Genomic DNA, 26128 nt, shown 5'->3' on the forward strand with positions numbered 1-26128 from the left:
TAAAATTTCGCGTGGTTTATCTTTCCATTGTTTTGTTTTAAGACATTTATTATGAATGTTTAAGTCCATAGCAACATTTTATGAATTATTTTAAATGAATGTTTCCGCACTTAAAAGTCACGTCATGCATGTAGTAGCGGCTCTATTTACCTAGAAATTAGGGTCGTTACAATTTTTCTCACGTGTTTATATTGATGACATAATACTAATGGTGAATTATATAAGATTTCACTTTAACGTAAAATGTTGACTACATAAGAAATTTCAAACGAATAATTTGGAATGACTCGGTATATATCTGAAAAGTGTTTCAAATATAAATTAGTCTATCACTTTTTATTACGAGAATAGTGATACAGAGACTAATATTAAGAAAATCAAAAAACATCAATGTATAGGAAATCATATTGAGAGAGACAAAACATCGTAGTAGTCACCAAGATGGCTTTTAATGACAATAGTTATTCTCCTTTTTATATACTAGGACATAAAAGCGATCACGAACATAGTTATCTTCGAAAATAGTTTAACCTTAATCATATACGCAACAAGCAAACATAATGTCAACACGAATATAACTTAGTTCTTAAAGCATCTGTAAGAGCCCGAATCCATTGCTAGCAGATATTGTCCTCTTTGGGCTTTTCCTTCAAGGTTTTTAAAACGTGTCTATTGGGGAGAGATTTTCACACATTTATAAAGAATGTTTATTTGGTTCCCCTCCCTCCCAATTCAAGCCCAGTGTCCTTGCTGGCACTCATTCCTCTCTCAAATCGATGTAGGATCTCACAATCCATCCCCTTCAGGAACCAGTGTCCACCTCCCTTCGAGGCTCAGCGAGCATCCCCTTCAGGAACCAGTGTCCACCTCCCTTCAAGGCTCAGCATACTCGCTAGCACACTGCCGTGTTTGACTCTGATATCATTTGTAACATCCCAAGTTTACCACTAACAGATATTGTCCTTGTTGGGTTTTCCCTCTCGAGCTTCTCCACAACGTTTTTAAAACGCGTTTGCTAGGTAAAAGTTTCCACACCCTTCCACTCTCCAACCGATGTAGAATCTCACGGCATCTACTCATATTTATCGTGTTTAAATAAACTTACAAATGTATATAACCAAAAAATACATTTAGAGTCTACATTTCCCTAACATGGAACAATAGATATATAAAGTAATTGCCAAATGTATAGTGTTTGAAGCCATTCTCTATTATGTATTATCCTTTATTATCAGAGATAAACAAGCACTTCAATGTACATAATGTGGAAACAAATGTTCAATAAATAAATAAATAACTATGAGAGAGTAAAATAAAAACTAAATATTAAGCACCCAATAGAAAATGTTTTAACATGAGTTGTTTGGTTGTCCTATGTAACATGGATGTCTGGTTCACTGTCGTTGTTGCTGTTGTTGGATGTTGATCAACTTGTAATAAGCTCCATTCTTGTTCTCACAAAGGCTCGAATGAGTCCCTTGTTCTACTATCTTACCATCTTGGATCACTGAGATTTGGTCACAGTTTTTAATGGTGGAAAGCCTGTGAGCAACCACCACAGTTGTTCTGTGCTTCATCAGTCTATCTAAGGCTTGTTGAACGACGCGTTCTGATTCGACGTCGAGAGCGCTCGTGGCTTCGTCGAGTAGTAGGATTTCTGGGTTCTTCAGGACTGCTCGTGCAATGGCTATCCTCTGTCGTTGCCCACCCGAGAGTTGGATCCCTCTTTCACCGACTTTTGTTGAGTAGCCTTCAGGGAGAGCACTGATGAAGGTATGCGCGTTGGCGAGCTTTGCTGCTTCGAATACTTCTGCTTCGGAAGCTCCTTCTTTCCCGTAAAGAATGTTCTCGTAAATTGACGTGGCGAAAAGAGCCGGTTCTTGTTGGACGAGGCCTATGTGCTTTCTCAGAGATTTGACCTTCAGTTTTTTTATATCTCTCCCTGCAAGATAGAGGGATGGAAATGAACGTGCTATTTTCAAATCGATTGATAAATAGCCTGATCTATTCTGATAGATCGAAAGAGTCGATACGTCTCGAGAGGGAAACTTACCGTCAATCATAACCCTCCCAGCTATCGGATCGTAGAATCGCAGTATAAGGGCTAGAACAGAGCTTTTCCCTGAGCCGCTTTGCCCAACTAAGGCTATACTCTTGCCTGATCTCACTTTAAGATTGAAATCTTTGAAGATCAAAACATCTGGTCTTGATGGATAGCTGAACTCGACATTCTTCAGCTCAATGGTACCCTCCACGACATTTAGCTCTTCACCGACATCGCCCGACACCTCTGTTTGTCGATCCATCACCTCGAACACTGATGCCACCATCTGATTTCCCTTTAAAAGGTCAGGGGCTAGTGCCAAAGTCTCACCCATTGCTAATGCTGTTACTATCAAAACCATGAATGCTTTCATAATAGATTTGAAGCTAGCAAGCCCCTGTCCCATCAAGACCGAACCGTACCTGCATAAATCACATACCGAACCGGGCGATGTAGTTGAGGCAATAGTAAAATTAATTCTGTTTTATTCAACATGTTCTTAAATCACATACCACAAGGCCAAACCATAAGATGAAAAGATGAAGAACTGCGAGACACCGTAGAATATGCCAGCGATCTGTCCACGTTTAAGTGAACGTCTCGAGGGCTCAACAAGCTCCTTAGCATATAGATCGAGGACCTTCTCCTCGGAACAAAATGCAGCAACAGTTCTAATATTGCCAACTGCCTCACCGGCCAGTGTATTGGCTTTCAGGTATGCTTTACTCAAATTTCCACCATAGCCTTGCATAAAAAGTTTCTAAAACACATGGAAAATGAAGTTTCATGAGGAAATATTCGAAATTTCGGGAACGAAATAAGCAACTTAGAGAAGTCGTGATAGAAAACCTCGCTAATGTGACCGCTAATGATCAATGGATAAGTAGCCAGGACAACTAAAGTGATTCTCCAATTCAATATGAATGCAATGATGAACGATGCAACGACCAAAGCTAGATTCTGCAGAAGAATTGTCGAGCGGTCGACAACTATAGTTCGTAACAAAGTTGCATCAGTTTCTAGGCGTGACGAAAGCATAGCACTCGTGTTGTCTATATCATCGAACCATCCTATCTCGTTTCTCAACATAGCTGCAATAAACCAAAAGTTGCTCAGAGAAAACGAGTTTCATGAGTTGATCAAAATATGTGTTCAGATTGCAGTATACCATGGAACATCTTTTCTCGAACTCGAAGAGTGAGTCGCTCTCCCATAATTCCGAAACAGAGATGCTCGACTGCATGAAAAATGACGGTTAAGACTGCACCACCACAGAAAAGCAAAGAAATCTTCTTGATCTCATGTTGAGTTGTATTCCAGTCCATATAAAAAGCAACAAGAGCCTGAGAGACCCCAAGAGCAAAAAGGGGCATCTGGGATCCCGTAACGAACGCTCCAATGACGCCAACGACTCCATACATCCAATCCGGTCCAACCATGGAGTATAGTCTTTTTGCTGAAACATGCTTCGGTTTCTCCATTTCCATTCCATCAACTCCAATCCGTCCCAGAGATTCTTTCTCAGAGCGAAAACTCGCACCAAAGCTTGTTGTAGTGCGAGATAATTCTCGCGAGTACTTTATACTACAAGGCCATATTCGAAAACAGTTAAACAAGAAGCATTCGAGAAACTCATTGATTCATGTAAAACGATGAAATGAACTTGAATTTGTCGATTATTGTTGTATGGTAGGCTAAAGTGAGAACGAAATACCTTGGTGGTCGACCCAACTGTCCAATCGAAGGATGGCGTTGCAGAGATGCCGTTTCTTGAAACTGTACAAGTGATGCATAAACACTGTCCGGGTTTGAAATGAGCTCATCATGGCTTCCAGTTTCAACTATCTTCCCCTCTTGAACGACAGCAATCACATCTGCATTCCTTATGGTAGATAGACGATGAGCGACCACTACAGTCGTTCGACCAACCATGACACGATCGAGTGCTTCTTGAACACTCTTCTCGGATTCTGCATCTAGTGCACTGGTTGCCTCATCCAACAGCAGGATCGATGGATTTTTAACGATTGCACGAGATATTGCAATCCTTTGCTTTTGTCCCCCAGATAATTGGACCCCTCTTTCACCAACCTAGAACAACACATCTAATATTATTTTCAACTCAAATTCTCATCGTTATTTCTCAGAGATATATAATATTACCTGAGTTTCGAATCTTTCAGGGAGATTGTTTATAAACGATAACGCCTCAGAAAGTTTCGCTGCACGTGTGATGTCCTCGAGCGTAGCATCGTCTTTTCCATATAGAATGTTCTCCCTAATGCTCGTAGCAAAGAGGGCAGGCTCTTGATTGACCAGACCAATTTGCTGCCTAAGCCATTTGAGATCCAGCTCCTTGATGTTATTACCATCTAGTAGAATCTCTCCAGAAATCGGTTCATAGAACCGTTCGATCAAAGATATGACCGTGCTCTTTCCTGACCCACTTCCTCCCACAAGAGCTACAATCTTGCCCGCAGGAATATCGAGAGATAACTTATTAAATATAATTACATCCGAACGAGAAGGATAGCTGAAACTGACATCCTTGAATTGAATATGACCGTCGAGCTTGTTTAGTTTCCGACCAATTTTGGAGCTGCTTTTGCTAACTGTGTTTCTTTCTATCATCTGAAAAATAGGATACGCTGCTGCCTTTGCTCGAACGAAGGCAGAAATATCTGGTGCAGCCTGCCCAAGTGACCTGAAGCAATGTAACCATTAATAATAAGTGCAACCATTAGCATGAAGCTTGGATTACCAACTCATTTGAATTAAGGAAGCACTCATTTTGAGATAAGCTGAAAGACTTACAGGCCAGAAATGACAACATTAAGCATTGTGGTGAAGGAGTCTCCACCATTGGCAATGCCCTTATGAACAACAATGCTGGTAAACCAAACTAGCAGAGCCCATGACAAGAAAAGAACACAATGCATCGATCCCAGGCCAAGTCCCTTAGCCAGCCCTGCCTTTCTGCCATACTTGTAGGTATTCCTGAGAGCTCCTTTGTATAATCCTACAGCCCTTTCTTCCCCAGCAAATGCTTGAACTGTTCTTACATTTCCTAGAATCTGAGAGGTCAAAAACAGAAGAAAAGGGATGAAGAGAGCTACAATATACAGCTCTTAAGCAAAGAAAAGGTGGATTTTTTAACACCCGAAATTGAATCATGACTTTTAGAATGAAAATTGATGTTTTAGCCCTTGTATGTTCGAAGTGACTTAAAAAAAATGCTGGTTACCATTTAGCAGTTAACATATTTAAGTTTCGTATATATAATTTAAGGCAACTATAAAGAATTTGTTTTCCTATAATGATCAAAGTCCACCGCTAGCATATACTGTCCTCTTTGGGCTTTCCCTTTCAAGCTTTTCCTCAAGGTTTTTAAAATACGTCTGCTAGAGAGAAGTTTCCACACCTTTATAAAGAATGTTTCGTCTTCTCCCCAACTGACGTGGGATCTCACAATCAACCCCCCTTCGGGGCCCAACGTCCTTGCTGGCACTCGTTCCTTTCTCCAATCGATGTGGGACCCCACCAAAACCACCTCCCTCCCTTCGGGACCCAGCATCCTTAGTGGCACACTACCTCATGTCCACCCCCATTTTGGGCTCAGTCTCCTCACTAACATATCGCCTGGTGTCTGGATCTGATACCATTTATAACAACCCAAACCCACCACTAGCAGATATTGTCCTCTTTGGGCTTTCCCTCAAGGGTGTTAAAACGTGTCAGCTAGGAAGAGGTTTCCACACCCTTATAAAGAATGCTTCGTTCACCTCCCCAACTGACGTGGGATCTCACAAAACATAAGGTTCATAAGGTTAAACTTTTACATAATGTTATTAATCATTCAAAACTTCAACCCAACGAGTTAAAATACATTTAATCGAAACAATGTCTATATGAGTAGATCAGAGAAAGTTCTAACCTCTTCAGCAATCTCACCAGCCTTGACATAGGATTTTCTTATTTTGGCAATAAGTCCAATGGTGACAAAAGCATAGAGACCACCAGCAAGTGCAATCAAGGGAACAATAGATAATGTGACAAGACTGATTTGCCATACCCTCACAAATCCAATGATAAACCCTGATATAAACCGGCTTATATAGTGCAAAAAGTTCCCCACCTGCAAAACCCACCAACTCTTTCAGGCATTTCATCAAACACCTTAACCGCAACTCATTTGTTCAAGATAAAAAAAACAGAGTAAAGAGATCAAAACAAAACTTCACAATTCTAATGCTAAGAACAACACATCATACTTAAATCTTAGTATTCAAATCAAGAATCAGCTACTGCAAAAAGTTCCCCACCTGCAGAACCCACTAACTCTTTCAGGCATTTCATCAAACACCTTAACCGCAACTCATTCGTCCAAGATAAAAAAAACAGAGTAAAGAGATCAAAACAAAACCTAACAATTCTAATGCCAAGAACAACACATTATAATTAAATCTCAGTTTAAAATTCAAGACTCAGCAGTTTAATTTCTTCGCAACTCAAAATGTAAATTATCTCATAAGAACACAATAAACACTGAAGACCCATCATTAATGGATGGGTTACAACAATAATCGTACAAGAAATGAATGCATAAACAATTAAAACTGATTTTTTCAAAAGGGCTTAGATTAATTTGGGAATTAAAGTAAAATAAATTGAAAAACCTGATGAACAAAACTGAGAATGAATGAGCAGCCTTACCAACGCAGCCGCGACCTATTTAATGTTCTCAACCATTGCATTTACTCCACACTCGTTTATCAAACCATTATAGAAAGGAAATGTCAGATTCTTTTATGTCAAATATAAATTCACTACCATCCATCCCTAATTGCATTAATTTTTTATTAATACATATATATTATTAAATTATTAAAAATACCCGTCAAAAATTAGTTTCAATTATACCTCAAACTTTAAAAAAAAAAATTGAGACATGAAAGGGTATAATAGTAATTTGGATAGTCACACTATTTTAGGTCATCACTGTTCCGTGTCTCGATTTCCGTCTGACATTCTAAATGATTTTCATTTTGAAACGTTAATAAAAAGTTCAAGTATTTCGAGGCTTATTTAAGAACGGTGCATGGTGGGTCGGGGTCGGGTAACGTTATAAACGGGAGATTGTCGAGGTACCTTCTCGGAAATGGCGTCTTGAACAACAACAATATCACTTGTAATAGCAGCAATGACTTCACCAGTTGAAGCTTCAGTGTCAAAGAGGCTAATGTCTTGACTCAACATTGATCTTAAATAAGCCATTCTCATTTTGGCTGCTTGTCTCTCTCCACTGTGCATCCAACAAGCCACCTCTGCATTTACCAATTATTTATTTATTTATTTAATTTTCAACCATTTTTTTAATTTAATTTTAATTTTTAAAAAATTAACATACCTGCCCATGATGAGAATAGTATAGCCACACTTAGGTATAAAAAATCCAAAGAGTACTGCAAAATAAAAAAATAATAAAAAATTAGCCTCGATTGCTCGAGAATATAATGCATTGACCAGGTCAATAGTGTCGTGTTAAACTATTATCTTTCTGGGTTTTTTAATTTAAGCTTATAAATGTCATTTTCACTTCACGATTGTTTGAAAAAGAAAGATGATTATCAAACGAGCGTATTCAAAAATGTATTTTAGAAAATGATTAGCGATACCCTGCTGAACTACTATCCCGGATTTTACGTGGTACCCGTTAAACTACAATTCTAGGTTTTTAGTTTCTCGGTTTTGTAAATGTTATTTACACTCATTCGATTTTCTTGTTTCGTTATGTTGTTTCTGTAATGTAACAGCTCAAGTCCACCGCTAACCGATATTGTTTTCTTTGGTCTTTCCCTGTTCAGTTTTCTCTCAAAGTTTTTAAAAAGTGTCTTGAGTGAGCAGCTTCCACGCCCTCTCGTAAAGAATGTTTCATTCTCCTCCTCAACTGATATAGGATCTCCTGCCCAACTGATGTGGGATCGCACAGTTTAAAAAACAAATGGTTATCCCGAATTTTCAATGGTACCCTGTTAAAATATTATTCCGAGTTTTTAGTTTCTGAGTTTTCAAATTTAAGCTTATAAATATTATTTTCACCGACCCGATTCCTTATTTCATTACCTCGTGATACCCAATTAAACTATTATCCCGAATTTTCAACAATACCCAGTTAAATTATTATTCCGAGTTTTCAGTTTCTGGGTTTTCAAATTTAAGCTTATAAACACTATTTCCACCGACCCGTTTCCTTATTTCATTACCTCGTGGTACTCAATTAAACTATTACCCCGAATTTTCAATAATACTCAGTTAAACTATTATTCCGAGTTTTTAGCTTCAGGGTTTTCAAATTTAAGCTTATAAATATTATTTTCACCGACCTGTTTCCTTATTTCATTACCTCGTGGTACCCAAGTAAACTATTATTCCGGATTTTCAATAATACCTAGTTAAACTATTATCGAGTTTTTAGCTTCTGGGTTTTCCAAGTTTTTAGCTTCTGGGTTTTCAAATTTAAGCTTATAAATATTATTTCCACCAACCCGTTTCCTTATTTCGTTATCTCGTGGTACCCAATTAAACTATTACCCCAGATTTTCAATAATACGTCGTTAAACTATTATTTCGAGTTTTTAGCTTTTGGGTTTTCAAATTTAAGCTTATAAACACTATTTTCACCGACTAGTTAGTTTTTAGCTTATGGGTTTTCAAATTTAAGCTTATAAACTCTATTTTCACCGACCAGTTTCTTAAAGAAACAAAAATAATTATGAAACGAGCATACCTTGGCAACTTTTGGAGCAGCTTCTTCGGGGAAGAGATAAGCCATACCAATGATATTAATAAGCTTCCCAAAGAAGATGAAGAAGACAGGAACAGAAGCACCATGAAGACAAGCTCCAATGGAACCAAAAGCCATGAGAAAATAATCATAACAATCAGCAAAAGCAAAAAGCTTATAAAAAGCAACTTTGTTTTGGTTCTCCTTCTTCTTCTTCTTCACTTTGTGTTCATCCTCCTTGTCCATGGCCTCCTCCTCGTACGAACATGGTGATGATCCATGGCTTCTCATTGTCCTTCAGATCTCTGCAACAATGGAGGGAGTGTAAGAGGGTGTGGGTATTATAAGAGGTGGTGGGAGGTGGATAGGGAGAGGGGAGTTGGAGGGCTATGTTAAATGCACTAAAGAGCCCTTTTGTGAGCTCCTATGTCTTGTGATGGGCAGGTTTTTGTTATAAATGTTGGCTTAACTTTTTGGGTCGGTTCGGTTCGGTTCATCTGTTGAATTGTTGTCGATAATAATCTCGATCGCCCGTCAGATTGGAGGTTTGAGAGAGAGAATTGATTATTCGGTGACGATGTTTTAGATTGTGTTTGTTTAGTTTTTGTTCGTCATGGGTTCGCAAAAATGTGAATTTGATTTCTTTTTCGGTTCAATTAATTTTCGGTTCAGTAATTACAAAAATACCCTTTTAATTGTCAAAAATTTCATGGTATTAAAAAATTTTTTTTTGTAGATAATCTGAGTATGAAGTGTCAATAGACGGTTTTCATCAATAATTTTTTAAAATTTTTTTTATAAAGATAAAAAATGTTAATATTAATTTTATGAATATTTTTTAAACTGTCCGTGTATTTTTAAAATACTATATTTTTAAGTGTATAGTTAAAAAATAAAAAAAAATAACCGTTTGGCGTAATTTTTTCAAAATTAATTGACGGTTTTTATAACCTAAATTTTCAAAATTAATTCTGCAGTAAATTATTAAATTTTATTCTCATTTGGAAATCAAATAATTCGAATCCGAAACGTTACATCCATTTTTTTTAATGCCTTATTTATTATTATTATTATTATTACTATTATTATTTGAAATTATTTTAATGTAGCTGCTAATTTTGAAATGATGGTCACGTCTAGCTATAGTTAATTTGGTGAACCGAGCAACTCAAATAGAGTTCACAATACAGGTTACATTAATAATTAAAATCACACTGCATCACTAACGTTAATTACAAACGCTAAATATTCTTGTTTTTTTAAAAAAGTAGAGTAAAGTCGGGTTGTAACCCTTTTATCGGGTTGGTCGGGTTGGTCGGGTTGACCTGACTAGAAAATTAACACACAAAAAAATAATATAATTATTATCTATTAACATCTAAATTAATCCGTAATTAAAACGAATTAATGGCTAATAAATTAATATTTACATTGACTTTAAAAAAGATTACATTTTTATTTATTTAAAATATATAATTTTAAAAGTATTCATTAAAAAAGTGTGTGCGGTTGGGTTAGTGAATATTTCCAAAATTAAAAACTGAAAAAAAAAATAAATAAATAAAGAAATTATGAAACAGAAAGTGAAAATTAAAGATGTGTGGGGAGGGGAACAATAATTAGGTGTATAATAATTAAAACAAGGTCCTTCATTTATGTTATTATTACAATTGAACCCACAATAATTAGGTATATAATAATTTCAACAAGGTCCTTCATTTATGTTGTTATTACAATTGAACCCACTTTTCTACCTGCTATGTGTGTATCGCTGTGAATCACTACTTACCTTTGTGATCGAGTCAACCGCCCCTTAGCCCGGTGCTCATGACGCGCTATGGAACCTCCACCGTGTCGGGGGACCAAGCAGGGCATAGCTAGCGGCATAGGAGCCGACTCGGCAACGAATTGATTTTAATTTTAAAGTTCCGTGTGAAATTTGTTTGTATGTGTTTTTGCATGAACTATCAATTTCGTCGAATCATACCAGATTTGTAGAGATGTACATGAATTGGATTGGATTGAATTGGAAAAATCGTTTGGACCTAACGCGTGACGCTCGAGTAAAGGAGAGATACATTAATTGTAACAACTCAAGCCCACCGCTAGTAAATATTGTCCGTTTTGGCATGTTACGTATCGTTGTTAGCCTCACGGTTTTAAAACATGTCTGCTAGGGAAAAGTTTCTACGTCCTTATAAGAAATGTTTCATGGCATCTCACAATTCACCCCTTTGGAGAGTCAACGTTATTGCTGGCATACCGTTTGGTGACTGGCTCTGATATCATTTGTAATAAGTCAACCCCATCGTTCATAGATATTGTCCGCTTTGGCTCGTTACATATTGCTGTAAGCCTCACAATTTTAAAACGTGTCAGGTAGGGAGGGTTTTCGCACTCTTACAAGAAATGTTTCATGTGATCCCACAATCCACCCCCATTGGGGGACGCGTCTAGTGACTGGCTGTGGTACCATTTGTAACAGCTCAAGCCCACTACTAATAGGTATTGTCCACTTTGACTCGTTACGTATTGTTGTCAGTCTCACGATTTTAAAACGTGTTTGCTAGAGAGAGGTTTCCACACCCTTATGAAGAATTCGTATTGGTCAGTAGAAATAGTCTTCTACTCTTGAAAGCAAAAAGTAAATAACATGATCATATTGTAAGAGAATGTCAGGGTCATTAGATGCCAAATTCGAGTCTCGAATCCTTATCTAAATCTTGAACATAGGCCATTACAACAAAAAAGTATACTGTAATAGCTCAAGCTCACTACGAGTCGATATTGTCCTTTTTGCACATTCGCTTTCGGGCTTCCCCTCAAGGTTTTAAAACCCATCTGCTAGGGAGAGGTTTCCACACTGTTATAAAAAACGTTTCGTTCCCCTCTTTAACCAATGTAGGATCTCGCAATCTGTCGCCGTCCCCTTTGAGACCCAACTTCCTTACTGGCACTCGTTCTCCTCTCCAATCGATGTGGGATCTCACAATATACCCCTCTTCGGGGTCCAGCGTCCTCACTGACACACCGCCCATTGCGAGATCTCACATAAGTTGGAGAGGGGAACAAAGCATTCTTTAAAAGGATGTGGAAACCTCTTCCTAGCAAAGACGTTTTAAAAACCTTGAGAAGAAGCTCGAAAGGGAAAACTCAAAGAGGACAATATCTGCTAGTGGTAGACTTGGACGGTTACATATGGTATATACTATCGAACAAAAAGATATTATTGATTTAAAACGCCACTATTGACTTTTTTAGAAGTCGGACAAAAAAAAAACATAATTTGCGAAGAAAGGTCTAAAAAGGTGTAATATTTGTTAGGTCGTTTCTAACCAAATTGTCTTTATTACAACGCTCAATGGCCCATGAAGGCGGGTCAAGATAGTTTAATGTTAGAGTTTCCATGAAAGTGTATTTTTGTTTCTCTAACAAAACTATGCTTTCAAAGTTTATGGAATTGTCGATGAAATATCTATGTCGTAATCACGTACATTTAAAATGAGAACAAGAGTTCAAATTGCTTTAAATAAACAGGTCATCCTATTCTCATAATCGCTTTCATTCAAATGTAGTATTGGGTCATTCATGTACTCTTCCTTTACTCGAGTGTCACAAATGCCTTTAACGTAACAATCAAAGCTCACCGCCAGCAGATATTGTCCACTTTGGGTCGTTACGTATCGCCATCAGCCTCATGGTTTTAAAACGCGTCTAACAGAGAGATGTTTCCATACTCAATGCTCCATTCCTCTCTCCAACCAACGTGGGATCTCACAATTCACCCCTACCTCTCTAGCACACCGCTCAGTGTTTGGCTCTAATACCATTTGTAACAGCTCAAGCTCACCGTTAGCAGATATTGTCCGCTTTGGCCCGTTATGTATCGTCGTTAGCCTCACGATTTTAAAACATATCTAATAGAGAGAGATTTTCATACGGTTATAAATAATGTTTCATTACTCTTGGCCCATTACGTATCGCCATTAGCCTCACGATTTTAAAACACATCTAATAGGGAGAGATTTTCATACCGTTATAAAGAATGTTTCATTACTCTCTCCAAACAACCTGCAATCTCACATTAAAATATTTACATTTTTTTTTAAGAAAAGATAAATTATAATTAAAACAAATTGATTAAGTTAAGACCTATTAAACCTAAAATTGAAAGTTTACCGACATATTAAACAATTTTTTAAATTTAGTAATTTATTAATTACAAAAAAATTTAAAACTCCACGTGTATGCTTATGTATGGAATAACAGACAAAAAAAATTATAATAAAGATTTGATATCAAAATGACATAAGAAATGTCTCTTCCACGTGTATGCTTATGTATGGATAATAAAGGGAGCTTTTATTATATGTGGTTCAAAAATTAAAAAAAAAAAAAAATATATATATATATATATTTATTTATTTATTTATTTATTTATTTATTTATTTATTATAGGCTAAAAAAAATAATAATGTGCAGCTGTGGATGAGAACAAAAATAAATATGAAAAAAAAAAAGAAAAAAAAACAGTTGAGAGTTGAGAAATTAATTTTTAAGAGTGGTTGGAATGGTTTTTAATAAGCTCACCTATAAAATTGTGCTTATTTATTGCACCCACTTAGCCCTTTTTCTTTTCCTATATATATATATAATATATATATATTAATGTCACATCATAATTTTAATAAATTTTTTTGTATGGGCCCACCTCGAACGACATAGCGAATAACGAGAGAGTGAGAAGAGATTTTTCCATAACTTGCAAGGTCATGTTGTTCAGAGATCCAACTCGAGCGGAAAATACAAGAAATGACAAGATAGTTGTAAGAGGTTTCTCCCGAATTTGCAAAGTCATGGCCTCATAGAGACCTACCTCGAACGGAAAATAGAGGAAATGACGAGAACGGGATTTCTCATTGTTAGCTAAAAGTTGGAAACGAAGATTAAATTCTCTACCCACTGTCATTTTCCTGTCCCGTAAAGTAGGTTTAAATTTTTACAAACGGTTGAAAACTATGACATAATATTAAAATTTAAAATTTGAGAAATTAAGTTAAACGTTTAATTATATTTTTGTTTATGAAATATTATTGAATTTATTAATATATGGTACGGCTTTTATTAAAAATTATATTAGAAAATAAAACTTATCTATTAAAAAATTTGAAATAGATAAATTTTTTTTTAAAAAGATCAGAAATCCGATCACGTGGAGTCGTAGAGACGAAGTCCAATCTCCGTCTAATAATCATTAATACGAGAGTATTTATATTTATTTAATATTAAAAACTTTTAATTAAGTCTTTAAATATTTAAATTAATCTTATATTTTATGTTTTATTTTTTCTTTTGGAAATGTGTAGATAATTTTTTTAATTAAAAAAATAAAGAAAAAAGAACTGAAATGAGTTTTATTTATTATTTTTTAAATATATATATATATATATATTAAAGCATCTTTAAATATATATTGAAAAAGAAACATGTATCGTGTATGACCTTGAATAAGTCAAACATGTTGACAACCAGAGTTAATTTTAATATTAAATATGATATGCTTTTTGACTTTTTATATTATAATATTTTCAACGGTATATTTTGTTCTTAGTTATCATTTTTTTTAAAATATAATAATTTAATTTATTTAAAAAACGAGTTTCAATTATAAGCCTATTTTTTTTTAATTTTTTTAATTTTTTTAATTTTAAGGATATTTTTTAAATTTCTCGACCATTTAAAAGAATATTATTGAAACTTTAGAAAATTTACGGATATTTTTATTAATTTAGCGGAAAAATAATTATAAACCCTAAAATAATATTAATTTAATTACTATCAACTTTCGCAGCTGGAAATTAATGTTTCATTTATATGACTTTTCTAATAGTGTGATGTTATCAACTTTGGAACATATTTCCAACATTTTTAGTACTGACACCTTGCAATATTGTCTCACCATTATATTTTTTTAAATTAATTTACATTTTTGTAATAAATGATATTATTTTTTAAAAGTAATGAATTATAAGAAATTATGATGGGGTTCAATTAAAGCTGAGTTTTAAATTATTAAAAGAAAAAGGTAAGGGAGACAATAATTAATTAATATTTAAGTTATCATAAAAAAGATAAATTTAAAAATTAAATGATGTTAACTAAGATAGTTAGAGTAACTAATTGTTTTATCATAACATAATTAAAAATTAAAATATTAAAATATCATTTTGGTCTCGGTACTTTAGATTCTGTTTCGAATACGTATTTTTAATTTTAATAATAAGGGTGTTAAAAAAAACCCCGACAAACAAAAAAACTTGATCAATCCAACCTAACCTGTACGGTTTGAGTTGAGTTGTGAGCTTATTTGAGTTAGTTTATTGTTCGTTTTAATTTTTAATTAAATGGATGAAAAATGAATTAAATAAATATTTTGGGCTTAAATTGGATGATTTGGGCTAGGTTGTGCAAGGCCCAAATAACACAAGGAACATCTTGCAAGCCCAATCTAGGCCCAATAATGGGATACTGGATTGAATGGTTACATAAATTCTTACCTAATAGGAATAATTATTTTTTTTAGAATAAGCTCTTATTATGTAACACTTAAATTGTTTTTAATTAATTTTTTATTTTAAGAAATATACATCAAATGAAATATATTGAATCTGGGTCACAACGGCATGTGTGTTAATGTTGTATAAGTACTAGTGAGATCCCACATCGATTAGAGAGGGGAACGGAACATTATTTATAACAGTGTGAAAGTTTCTCTCTGGTAGACTAATTTTAAAGTAATGAGGTTGAAGACGAAACGTAACAGGCCAAAGCAGACAATATATTGTTAATAGTGGGTTTGAGCTGTTACAAATGGTATTAGAGTTAAGACAATGGAAAGTGTGCCAATGAGGACGTTGGGCACCAAAGAGGTGGATTGTGAGATCTTCTCGGTTGGAGAAGAGAACAAAACGTTTCTTATAAGGGTGTGGAAACCTATCCTTGACAGACACATTTTAAAACCGTGAGACTGATAGCGATACGTAACGAGCTAAAATGGACAAACTGCAGACATGTTTTAAAATTGTGCAACAGCAATACGTAAGTAGCCAAAATCGGTTTATATACTCACGTGCTATTTTTCCTTTCTTGTAAGTGAGACATGAGTAGGAGAATTTTAGTTGTTAATGGTATTTTTTTTAAAATTTATTTGTGATTTCTTATTTTATTTTTATTTTTTTAAAGTTTAATATTGCTAATAAATTTTTTGAAAGTAACTAAAAAGTTGAGATATTTTTCTATAATTCTGTAAAAATAAAATGATAAAATTCCACCGTTGTCTGTGTGGCTATGCATGAAGAAAATCGAAATTGCACATATTTTAAACCTAAATTCAGTTTAAGGCTTCTGAGTTCTGATTTGTGAAGGACGTGCAATGTGTAGAGTTGATTTGAGGCGATAATTCAAACGAAAATTCTGTTCGATTGCTATGATTTCATAATTCTCGTAGTCGTCGTCTGCGTAAATCTAGTAACATATCAACGTTTGGCAGTTGAATTCGAGTCTTCCGATCGAAATCTTGTATCCTTTGCCGCCTCTAATCCGACCTAACCTCTGCCGGAATTTGCAATGAGAAAGACCGGAAGAGGAGGCCGGCGGGCTGATCAGAATCGAACTCAAGAGGTTTGGGTTGCCAAACACTCGAATCAGACTCAGAATCGCGCTTCTACCTCCGGCTCACAACGCTTGGAGCCCGGTAATCGTCCTTCTACTGGTCGTAGTTCCACCTACGAGCATGAGAATCGCCGCCGCCCCCGTCCCCGACCTGTCGAGAAAGCGGAGGTGAGTGCTTTAGCCGATGGAATAGAATCTTTCACTTGCGACGAAAAGCCTGTGGAAATGGAGGAGAGATGCGGAGATGTTGTGAATTCGAACTGTGAGATTAAAGACGAGACGGCCGGAAACTCTGGCTCAAGTGAGGCTACGGATGATGTTTACAGTAGGTTGGAGATGCTGCAGCGCAGCTTCGAGGAGCCGGAGTTGCCGGAGGAGCAGCTTAGGATCAATGATCAGTTGCAGGAAGATGAGGTATGCGATTAACGTTATTTGCCTCTGATTTGCAAGCGTAATTGATTGTTTTTCAGCTGAAGCTTGTTTATACACGTTAAATTTGCTACGAATTGATTTTGGCGATTCCATTTTTGTTCTTCACATTTATTCTTCGCGTTCAATCTTGAACTGTTTACTGTTTTATCGGTGAATCTTCGGCAGTTGCTGGCTTTGGAGTCCATATATGGAGAAAATATCCATATCCTCGATGAACACAGAGGGCAGCGCCGTTTCCAGGTTCATAATTATCCGATAAATTCATAATTGTTGCATCAAAACAATTTGGAAATTGATCCTCAAACTTTTCTATTATTCTGTAGATTTCCATACACATTGAGTGTCCTGGTGATATTACTGTTACTGCAAATCTCAACTCATCTGGTGCTCTTGAGATGAAAAGAACAAATTCAGATAATTTCTCTTGTTCTTTCAAAGTCAAGTATCTTAATCCCATTGTTTTGACCTGTTTATTACCGAAATCGTATCCGAGTCACCTACCTCCATATTATACAATCTCTATTCAGTGGTTGGACGCCACTAGAATTTCCCATCTTTGCTCTGTATTGGATGCGATATGGACGGAACAAGCAGGGCAGGAAGTTGTATATCAATGGGTAGAATGTCTACAAACGTCATCTCTGGTTTATCTTGAGATAGATAAAGAGATTACGCTTGGTCCTTACAACAAGGGACATTCGGGAGATATTCGAGCAGTTTCGGGAAGTGTTTCTCCAGAAGTTGATGTTCCTGCCATTGTAAATTATGACAATCAGAGACGTGAGGAGGACTTCTGCATGAACTTGCAGGAATGCTGCATCTGTTTAAGTCAGTTTGCAGGTAAGCTCAATAATTGGCTCATGATAAGTTGCTATTATTCAATTTACAGCCTACTGACTCGTCCTAAGTTCTACTTTTGCTTGTATGCATTAGCGAGAATAGTTTTAATAACAATCACTTATGACATAGTAATTAAGTTCAAGCATCTAATTACCGATTGCTTTATAGCATAATAGGCAAGTTTTTGGGAAATGGTGTCGGTTAACTAGCTTTGCCCTTCCCCTCCCGACGCTAGAGAAGACAAATTATCTGTACACAATTTGACTGACTATCCTACTCTAAGAAGAGGTTCCTTTGTTAGTCAGAACAGCAATATCTGCCTCGTTATGTACAGAAAATTACTCGGCCTGTTTATTATGAATTCTTGTTCGACTCCGCATATAGGTGTCAACTTTTGTTACATAATCACTAATTATCTGCATTAACTAAAAGGTTCTCTTTGTTCCGGGTTGAATCACCCTAAGAGATGTTTTGATATTGGAGATATAAATGGGGAAAAAGTTCTAATCTGATATCCTTGTGGAATAGAACCACTCGCTTCAAACTTCAAAGAAAACTATTATACTTCTTAAAACCTATTAAATGGAACCACGAACCATGAACTTAGCTGCTGCAAGTTGACAAAGATCTTTTGTAGTCATGGTAGCCTGACCTTTAATACGTCTAGAGTGTTGTGTAATTGCTGAATTTTGGGATTCCCATGAATTTTGCTCTCTTTCAGTCTGTGTGTAGAAATCGAACTGTCGAATGGGAACTTTTAACTCCAGCTGCTTTGTTTGTTGGTTGTGCATAATCAGGTACAAAGTTTGTAAGATTTCCATGTAAGCATTACTTTTGTTGGAAATGCATGGAGACATACTCAAACATGCATGTCAAGGAAGGCACCGTTAGCAAACTCAAATGTCCAGATGCCAAATGCGATCTTATGCTTCCTCCTGGTCTTTTGAAGCAATTGCTTGGTGCTGAGGAGTTTGAAAGATGGGAATCCATGTTGCTCACGAAAACACTGGAGTCAATGTCCGATGTAGTCTATTGCCCAAGGTGTGAAACCCCCTGCCTCGAGGACGTAGATCATGATGCTCAATGCTCGAAGTGTTACTTTAGTTTTTGTACACTCTGTAGCGAGAGACGTCATGTTGGAATTGAATGTATGACTCCAGAAATGAAGCTTCGTCTTCTTGAGGTTAGCTAAGTACCCAGTTCACCAATCCATGAGCATTTTTCCTTTTTGTGGGGATATTAGCATTTATCGTTAGAACTCGACCTCTCACATTTTTTAACCTCGTTAACGTGTTATTCTTAATGCTGCAGGAGCGTCAAAGTTCATCTCAGTTAAGTAGTGATCAAAGACGAAAGGAACGTGAGATGATAAATGAGCTTATGAGTGTCAAGGAAATACTTCGCGATGCCAAGCAATGCCCATCTTGCAAAATGGCAATATCACGGACCGAAGGTTGCAATAAGATGGTTTGCAATAACTGTGGACAGTATTTCTGTTACCGCTGCAGCAAGGCAATTGATGGATATGACCATTTCAGGTTTGTTCGTGCGAACGAGCATTAGTTTAGTACCGACAATTCGCATAAATTGTGCACTTCTCTTAGATAGATGAATCTAACACGCTAATCTTTCATGAAGGGAGGGCACATGTGAATTGTTCCCGCAAGAAACCATTCAACAGTGGGAAGAGCGCATGAATGCACGGCAGCTGTTGGGCCAGATTCATGCAGAACTTTTTCCTGAAAATGGTCATCCATGTCCTAATTGTGGTCAAATTAATGCCAAGGTGAGTAGTGAGTAGGACACATTTACTAATGGATATGGTGTTTCTTTAGGCAGTCTGTGTGTCAATCAGCTGAACTATACAAAGAAATGAATGCATTCGAAGGGGGAAACGGGTCGTAATGTAAAAATTTTGGTAGTATTATCACTCAATGTAGTCCATCCAAGATTCCTTTTTAGTATAGCATCTGTAACTGCTCAAGCCCACCGCTAGCAGATATTGTCCTGTTTGGGCTTTCCCTTCGAGCTTTCCTTCAAGGTTTTTAAAATGCGTCTGCTAGAGGTTTCTACACCCTTATAAAGAACGTTTTGTTCCCCTCTCCATCCGATGTGGGATCTCACAATCTACCCCCTTTGGGGCCAGCGTCCTCACTAGCACTCATTTCCTTCTCTAATTGATGTGGGATCTCACAATCCACTCCCTTTGGGGCCAGCGTCCTTGCTGGCACATCGCCTCATGTCCACCCCCTTTTGGGGTTCAACCTCTTCGCTGACACATCGCTCGTGTCCAGCTCTGATACCATTTGTAACTGTCCAAGCCCATCGCTAGCCGATATTGTCCTCTTTGGGCTTCCCCTCAGTGTCGGCAGAGGTTTCCAAACCCTTATAAATGTTTTGTTTCCACTCCAAGCATCAAATATTTACCATTTGAGATATTATTGAGAGTTGATATCTCTTTCCTTAACGTTGAAGTATTCAACGTAGATTCCCTATTAGGATTCAGAGTTTCTTTTCTGATAGGCAAGACAACCCTATCATTCAGAGTGTTATTTTGGGAAAAAAAAAATGGATTTCTCTGTCCGACGCCATCATGCTCTTGTTCTTTATCCACCAATTAAGCATTTCCAGCTATCGTGCTCGCAATTGTTCGAACATCTTACAAATGGTACTCTTCAACCTAGTTTTCCTTTTCCTTTCCCCATAGCGATTGATTGAACTCTATAAATAGCTTTGGCATGCTTCAAATCAAGTTTTGAATCAAGCTATTGGTCTTTTCCTCTAGCATTACCGAAACCCGGGTCTCGATCTCTTTACTACATACCTCTTGTTTCTTATCGCTAATAATTTGCTTGATCTAGATCTTAACATGCTGATGAGTGAAATAAATACTGTGTTTGTGATTCGACTTTATTTTGTTTTCATTCTTTTAATGAATGAACAGGTTGGCAATAACAATCACATACGTTGCTGGGCGTGTCAAAACCACTACTGCTATCTATGCAAGAAAGTTGTGAAGCGCAGCTCCCAGCATTATGGACCCAAGGGATGCAAACAACACACAGCTGGTTAGTTTTACTGCTACACTTTCAAAAGCTAAGGCTTATTACTCATCAAAATTAAAGGGAAGAGCCATTTACAATCTCGTAAAGCTTTTATCTTCTTCTCCCACTTTTTCTTACCCCTTTTTCTTCCCCGATTTCACTTCATTTTTCTGACTCATTTAGTTTAGTTGATCATAGGATAATGTTTTATTCAGCACTTCTTTTTTTGTTGAAACAGATAGCAGTAATTTTTTAAGGTTTACCCATGTAAAGGTATTAGAATTACAGGCCTGTTCTAATAATACCCATGTTGTGGTTCACGTGTTTAGTTAATTTGTGTGAATTCTCTCCTTCTTCACCCGACGTGATCGTCTAAGCCTATCACTAGCAAATATTGTCCGCTTCAGTCTATTAGGTATCGCCGTCAGCCTCACGGTTTTAAAATGCGTATGTTAAGGAGAGGTTTCCACACCCTTATAAAGAATGCTTCGTTTCCAACCGATGTGGGATCTCACAATCCATCCCCTTCAGTGCCCAACATCCTCACTGGCACTCGTCCCCTCTCCAATCGATGTGTGGGATCTCACAATCCACCCCTATTTGGGACTTAACGTTCTCGCCGACACACCGCTCGGTGCCTAACTCTGATACCATTAGTAACAGCTCAAGTCCACCACTAGCAGAGATAGTCTGCCTAACTCTAATACCATTAGTAACAGCTCAAGTCCACCACTAGCAGAGATAGTCTGCTTTGGCTTGTTACTTATCATTGTTAGCCTAACGATTTTAAAACGTGTTTGCTAGGGAGAGGTTTTCATGTCCTAATAAAGAATGTTTCGTTCCCCTCTCCATGTAAGATATCACAATAAATGTATTCAAATAAATATTTGGATGGTAATTAAATATTAAAATGTTATGTCGTTATCATCATTATTTTGAGTAGTTATATGCTAATTTTTTTTTTTCAATTCTTAAAAAAAAAAAAACTAAGGTTGGTAAGAAATTGTGAGTTTGGGAAAAAGAAAAATCTTAAAAAAAAAAAGTTTTTGAAAAAATTATTAAAATTTTAATTTGTGAATCATCAAATTAAAATTAGTTTAAAACGTAATGTTATTGGAACCATGAAGATTTTTCAATTTTTTATTTTATTAAAATTAATAAATGAATCATTTTTACGAAACTTATATAAATTAATATTGTAGCTTAATTTCTAAATTTTAAAATTTAACCTAAAAGTAGAAAATCTCTCCGAAGTAAATGCACTTTAAAATTATGAGATTGGCAATAGGCTTGGACTAAACGGAACAACGGATAAGGATAATATCTGTTAGTAATTGATAAGGATAATACCTGTTAGTAATGGGCTTGGGCATCGGTTAGCAATTGATAAGGATAATACCTGTTAGCAATGGGCTTGGGCTAAACGGGCAATTGATAAGGATAATACCTGTTAGCAATAGGCTTGGGCTAAACGGCAGATAAAGATAATATCTGTAAGCAGTAGGCTTGGGCTGTTATAAATGGTATCAGAGTCAGACATAGAACGGAAGACGTGGACCGATAAAGATAATATCTGTAAGCAGTAGGCTTGGGCTGTTATAAATGGTATCAGAGTCAGACATAGAACGGAAGACGTGGAAGAACGTTACTCCGGTAAGAGTGGGAGTTACTAATGGTAAAATTTTTAAAATTACTATAAAAATTTACAACCCAGACCCCAACCGGTCTACTCTCGTCTATTTGTATCTCATGTTTAAAAAATAAATGGTCATGTATATAAATCCTCGAAGCGCTTCAAATTGACAGCAGAAATTCAAAACCCTTATCTTCTCCAATCTCCATTGCTCAATTTTCCTCTCAGACCCCTTCGTTGCATTTGCTGTTTTCCTTGTTGCTAAACGTTGATCTGACTTCTGATTCCTGTACAGTTCTAGGGCTTACTTCATTCGAAATTTGGGATCGCAATGAATACCTCGTCGCCGGCTAATTCTTCCATTTCTACCACACCGGTTGCCGGAAGATGTACCACTAATGCCGCAATGTCTCTTGACGATTTTCGCTTCCCCGCCAATTTAGTTTCCCTACAAGAGCGCAAGGACGAGGCCATGAGCGGTTAGTTTCCTTTTGATCCTCCTTCTTAGCTCTTCGTTGTTCCAGCGATGTTCTTAAACTTGGGAATCTGATTCTGATTTTCCTGCTTCCTTAGGTATAAAATTTCTTTCAAGATCGTGTGTCAATGTTATTGATGTTTCTACTTTTGTTCTTGTAAATCAGTTCGTGTTGTTTTGTGCCATTTAGATTTCTTTAGGCCTTCATTTGATTGCTGGGGAACTGATTAACTGACGAAAATGCTATGTTCTTCCACCAATATACGACGAGAAACATGTAGTCGTCGGTGGACATATATATACATACTAACTAAAAAGTTGGATGGGGAAATAGGAACAAGGCTAGAAAATTTGAAAATACTCTTTTGAGTTTACGACATGGTAAAAGGTGTTGGATGATGAAAGTCCCACATCGGCTAATTTAGGGAATGATCATTGGTTTATAATCGAGGAATACTATCTCCATTGGTATGAGGCATTTTGGGGAAGCCCAAAGTAAAGACATGAGAGCTTATGCTCAAAGTAGACAATATCACACAATTGTGGACAGTCGTGTTCGTCTAACATGGTCTCAGAGCCATGCCCTAAACTTAGTCGTGCCAATAGATTGATAAATCCTCAAATATCGAACAAAGCACTCCAAAAGAAAAGGAGTCAAGCCTCCTCAAAGGCAGTAAAAAATGACTAAGACTCCATAAGAGCACTTTGTTCGAGGGGAGGTGTTGGATGATGAAAGTTCCACATCGACTAATTTAGGGAATGATCATGGGTTTATAATCAAGAAATACTCTCTCCATTGGTATGAGACCTTTTGGGGAAACCCAGAGCAACGCCATGAGAGCTTATGCTCAAAGTGGACAATATCATACCATTGTGGACAATCGTGTTCGTCTAACAAGAGGATCCAATTTCGTTCTTAGCCTCTGGCTTACTCTGTCATGAATGATGCGGCTTCTAACTAGAACTTCAGAGAAGGGAGTGAATTTTTTAGTTGGTACTTGGTCGTTTAAAACATCATTGAAAATCAAAATCTAACTAGCCTTTAATGGAGTGAGTAACCAGATGGTTGTTGAGGATTCATGGGAGAGGAGTCCCACGTCGGCTAATTAAGGGGTTGATCATGGGTTTATAAGTAAGGAATACTATCTCCATTGATACGAGGCCTTTTGGAGAAGCCCAAAACAAACCCTCGAGAGCTTATGCTCAAAGTGGATAATATCATACCACTGTGAAGAGTCATTATTCCTAACAATGGTCTCTTCCCGACAAAAGAAAATGATTTTATGTGCCCTAATGGAGGTTTTTCTTTAATAAATTTCACCTTCATTTAGTATGAAGTAGCTTGAATTTACATAAAGACTTAAGAGGGAGATGATCCATTCTTATTCTTTCTCAATTTGTGAAGCATTTCCAGGTAAAATATAATATAGATCTTCTGTTGAAATGTTTTGATGTTTCCCACTTGTGTTATATTTGGGCGTTTGTTGATTAAGAGGGGTAGTGGATAAGAGTTTTAATTGAACATTATAATGTCTTTTTGCTATGCATTTTGGTTAATGAATGAAGCACTTCCTCTTGTAGTGAGTAAGGTTTGAATTATCTGTGCGTTGCAGCTCTTAAATCTAATATAATGGCTGCACTGAACAAGGAGGTCAAATCTCTGGATGATGATAACTGGATGTTTGAAGGTCCTCGCTCTCGTATCAACCTTATGTCACGACAAGGTCAACTATTCAACTAGATCTGACTTCCTCATTCTGCATTCTGCACTCTTATTTAACCTTCCTCCCCCTTGCTTGTTCACCGATGTATGTGATGCATACCGATGTAACAGTATAACCCTTGTATGCATCTTGACATGTGTGAGCATAGTCTGTCCTTTGAATTACATATGCAAAGAAGAAAATGCATATGATGTAAGATCCCACGTTGGTCGAGGAGAACGAAGCATTCTTTATAAAAGGTGTGGAAACCTCTCCCTAATGGACGCGTTTTAAAAACCTTCAGGAGAAGTTTGAAAGGAAAGCCCAAAGAGGACAATATCTGCTAGCGGTGGGCGTGGACTGTTACAAATAGTATTAGAGCCAGACAGGGGGTGGACATGAGACGGTGTGCTAGCAAGGACGCTGAGCCCCGAAGGGTGGTGGATTGGGGGGTTCCACATCGATTGGAGAAGGGAACGAGTGCCAGCGAGAATGCTAGGTCTAGAAGGGGGATGGATTGTAAGATCTCATATTGGTTGGAGAGAAGAACGAAGCATTCTTTATAAGGGTGTGGAAATCTCTCCTTAGTGGACTCGTTTTAAAAACCTCGAGGGAAAACCTGAAAAGGGAAGCCCAAAGAGGACAATATCTACTAGCGGTGAGCTTGGGCTGTTACAAATAGTATCAGACCCAGACACCGAACGATGTACCAACGAGGAGGTTGAGCCCCGAAGGAGGGTGTGCACGAGGCAGTGTGCCAGTGGACGTGTTTTAAAAATCTTAAGGAGGGAAAGCCCAAAGAGAACAATATTTGCTAGCGGTGAGCTTGAGCTATTACACAAGTGCTTTTGGATTAGGATTAAATGAACAAATAAACGAATGATTTAAGATCTTTCCTCGATGTTGTGTGTAAGAGCTCTAGTGATGGATGTTTATTTTTCAGTTATTGATTTCAGTTGTTGAATGCAGCAATTGAGTTCAATGTTGTTTATGCAACTATTGCCATATACGCTTGACTACTCTACTTTTGCGGTTTCAAGGTGCTAATTGCCATGCAATTCCATATCAGGTGCTCATTTCCTCAAAAAGACAGAAGAGAAAACAAGATGATGGGCCAGCTTGATCATAATCTCAGTACAGTTCTTCAGTAGAGTTCTTCAGCCTCATTCCCACAATCCAATCAACAAATCCTTCTATTCTATTTTTAATTTTTCTTTAGCTGTTTAAGGGTTTGCAAATGCTTGTCCAAATCAAACCTTGCTTCACATGTTTGGATAATTTTTTTATCTTCCTCGTTTTTCTACTTATTTTTAAAACGTTTATACATCGAAAACAAATATTTTGAAAGTTTAGAGATAAAAAAAATATATATGTTCGACAAAAAAGGTTGATATCTTGGTCGACTGCACATAAAATCGAGGTTTGAACACAAATTCAGGTACAAACCTCCTCCTCCGATTTTCCATTCGAATAGGTGATGTATTTATATGAAGAGTCCGATC

General features: G+C 36.8%; 3 protein-coding genes across 4 annotated transcripts; 2 read left to right on the forward strand and 1 right to left on the reverse strand.

Annotated features, from left to right (window-relative positions):
• Positions 1 to 1189: 1189 nt before the first annotated feature.
• Positions 1190 to 9222, reverse strand: LOC111463846 (ABC transporter B family member 2-like). The gene is made up of 12 exons (XM_023107785.1): positions 8832 to 9222; positions 7452 to 7506; positions 7193 to 7368; positions 5979 to 6179; positions 4859 to 5118; positions 4208 to 4748; positions 3759 to 4135; positions 3213 to 3628; positions 2894 to 3135; positions 2557 to 2804; positions 2054 to 2466; positions 1190 to 1942 (listed from the first exon to the last, which is right to left on the reverse strand). The coding sequence occupies exons 1-12, from the start codon at positions 9117 to 9119 to the stop codon at positions 1395 to 1397; spliced, it is 3765 nt and encodes a 1254-aa protein (XP_022963553.1). The 5' UTR covers positions 9120 to 9222; the 3' UTR covers positions 1190 to 1394.
• A 6938-nt stretch (positions 9223 to 16160) lies between these two features.
• LOC111463847 (E3 ubiquitin-protein ligase RNF14) lies at positions 16161 to 21148 on the forward strand. The gene is made up of 7 exons (XM_023107786.1): positions 16161 to 16913; positions 17097 to 17171; positions 17255 to 17771; positions 18569 to 18954; positions 19083 to 19309; positions 19410 to 19557; positions 20716 to 21148. The coding sequence occupies exons 1-7, from the start codon at positions 16455 to 16457 to the stop codon at positions 20842 to 20844; spliced, it is 1941 nt and encodes a 646-aa protein (XP_022963554.1). The 5' UTR covers positions 16161 to 16454; the 3' UTR covers positions 20845 to 21148.
• Positions 21149 to 22563: 1415 nt separating this feature from the next.
• Positions 22564 to 25915, forward strand: LOC111463853 (protein SAMBA). Of its 2 annotated transcripts, none has more exons than XM_023107792.1 (3): positions 22564 to 22927; positions 24537 to 24647; positions 25667 to 25915. In XM_023107792.1, exons 1-3 carry the CDS (start codon positions 22780 to 22782, stop codon positions 25747 to 25749), a joined length of 342 nt encoding a protein of 113 aa, XP_022963560.1. In that variant the 5' UTR covers positions 22564 to 22779; the 3' UTR covers positions 25750 to 25915. The 2 variants fall into 2 exon arrangements, with proteins under 2 accessions (XP_022963560.1, XP_022963561.1); XM_023107793.1 differs by having other exon boundaries at positions 25696 to 25915.
• Positions 25916 to 26128: the final 213 nt, after the last annotated feature.

The sequence above is a fragment of the Cucurbita moschata genome, unplaced genomic scaffold (assembly GCF_002738365.1).
Source record: "Cucurbita moschata cultivar Rifu unplaced genomic scaffold, Cmos_1.0 Cmo_Scf00029, whole genome shotgun sequence".
In the NCBI taxonomy this organism is placed as follows: domain Eukaryota; kingdom Viridiplantae; phylum Streptophyta; class Magnoliopsida; order Cucurbitales; family Cucurbitaceae; genus Cucurbita; species Cucurbita moschata.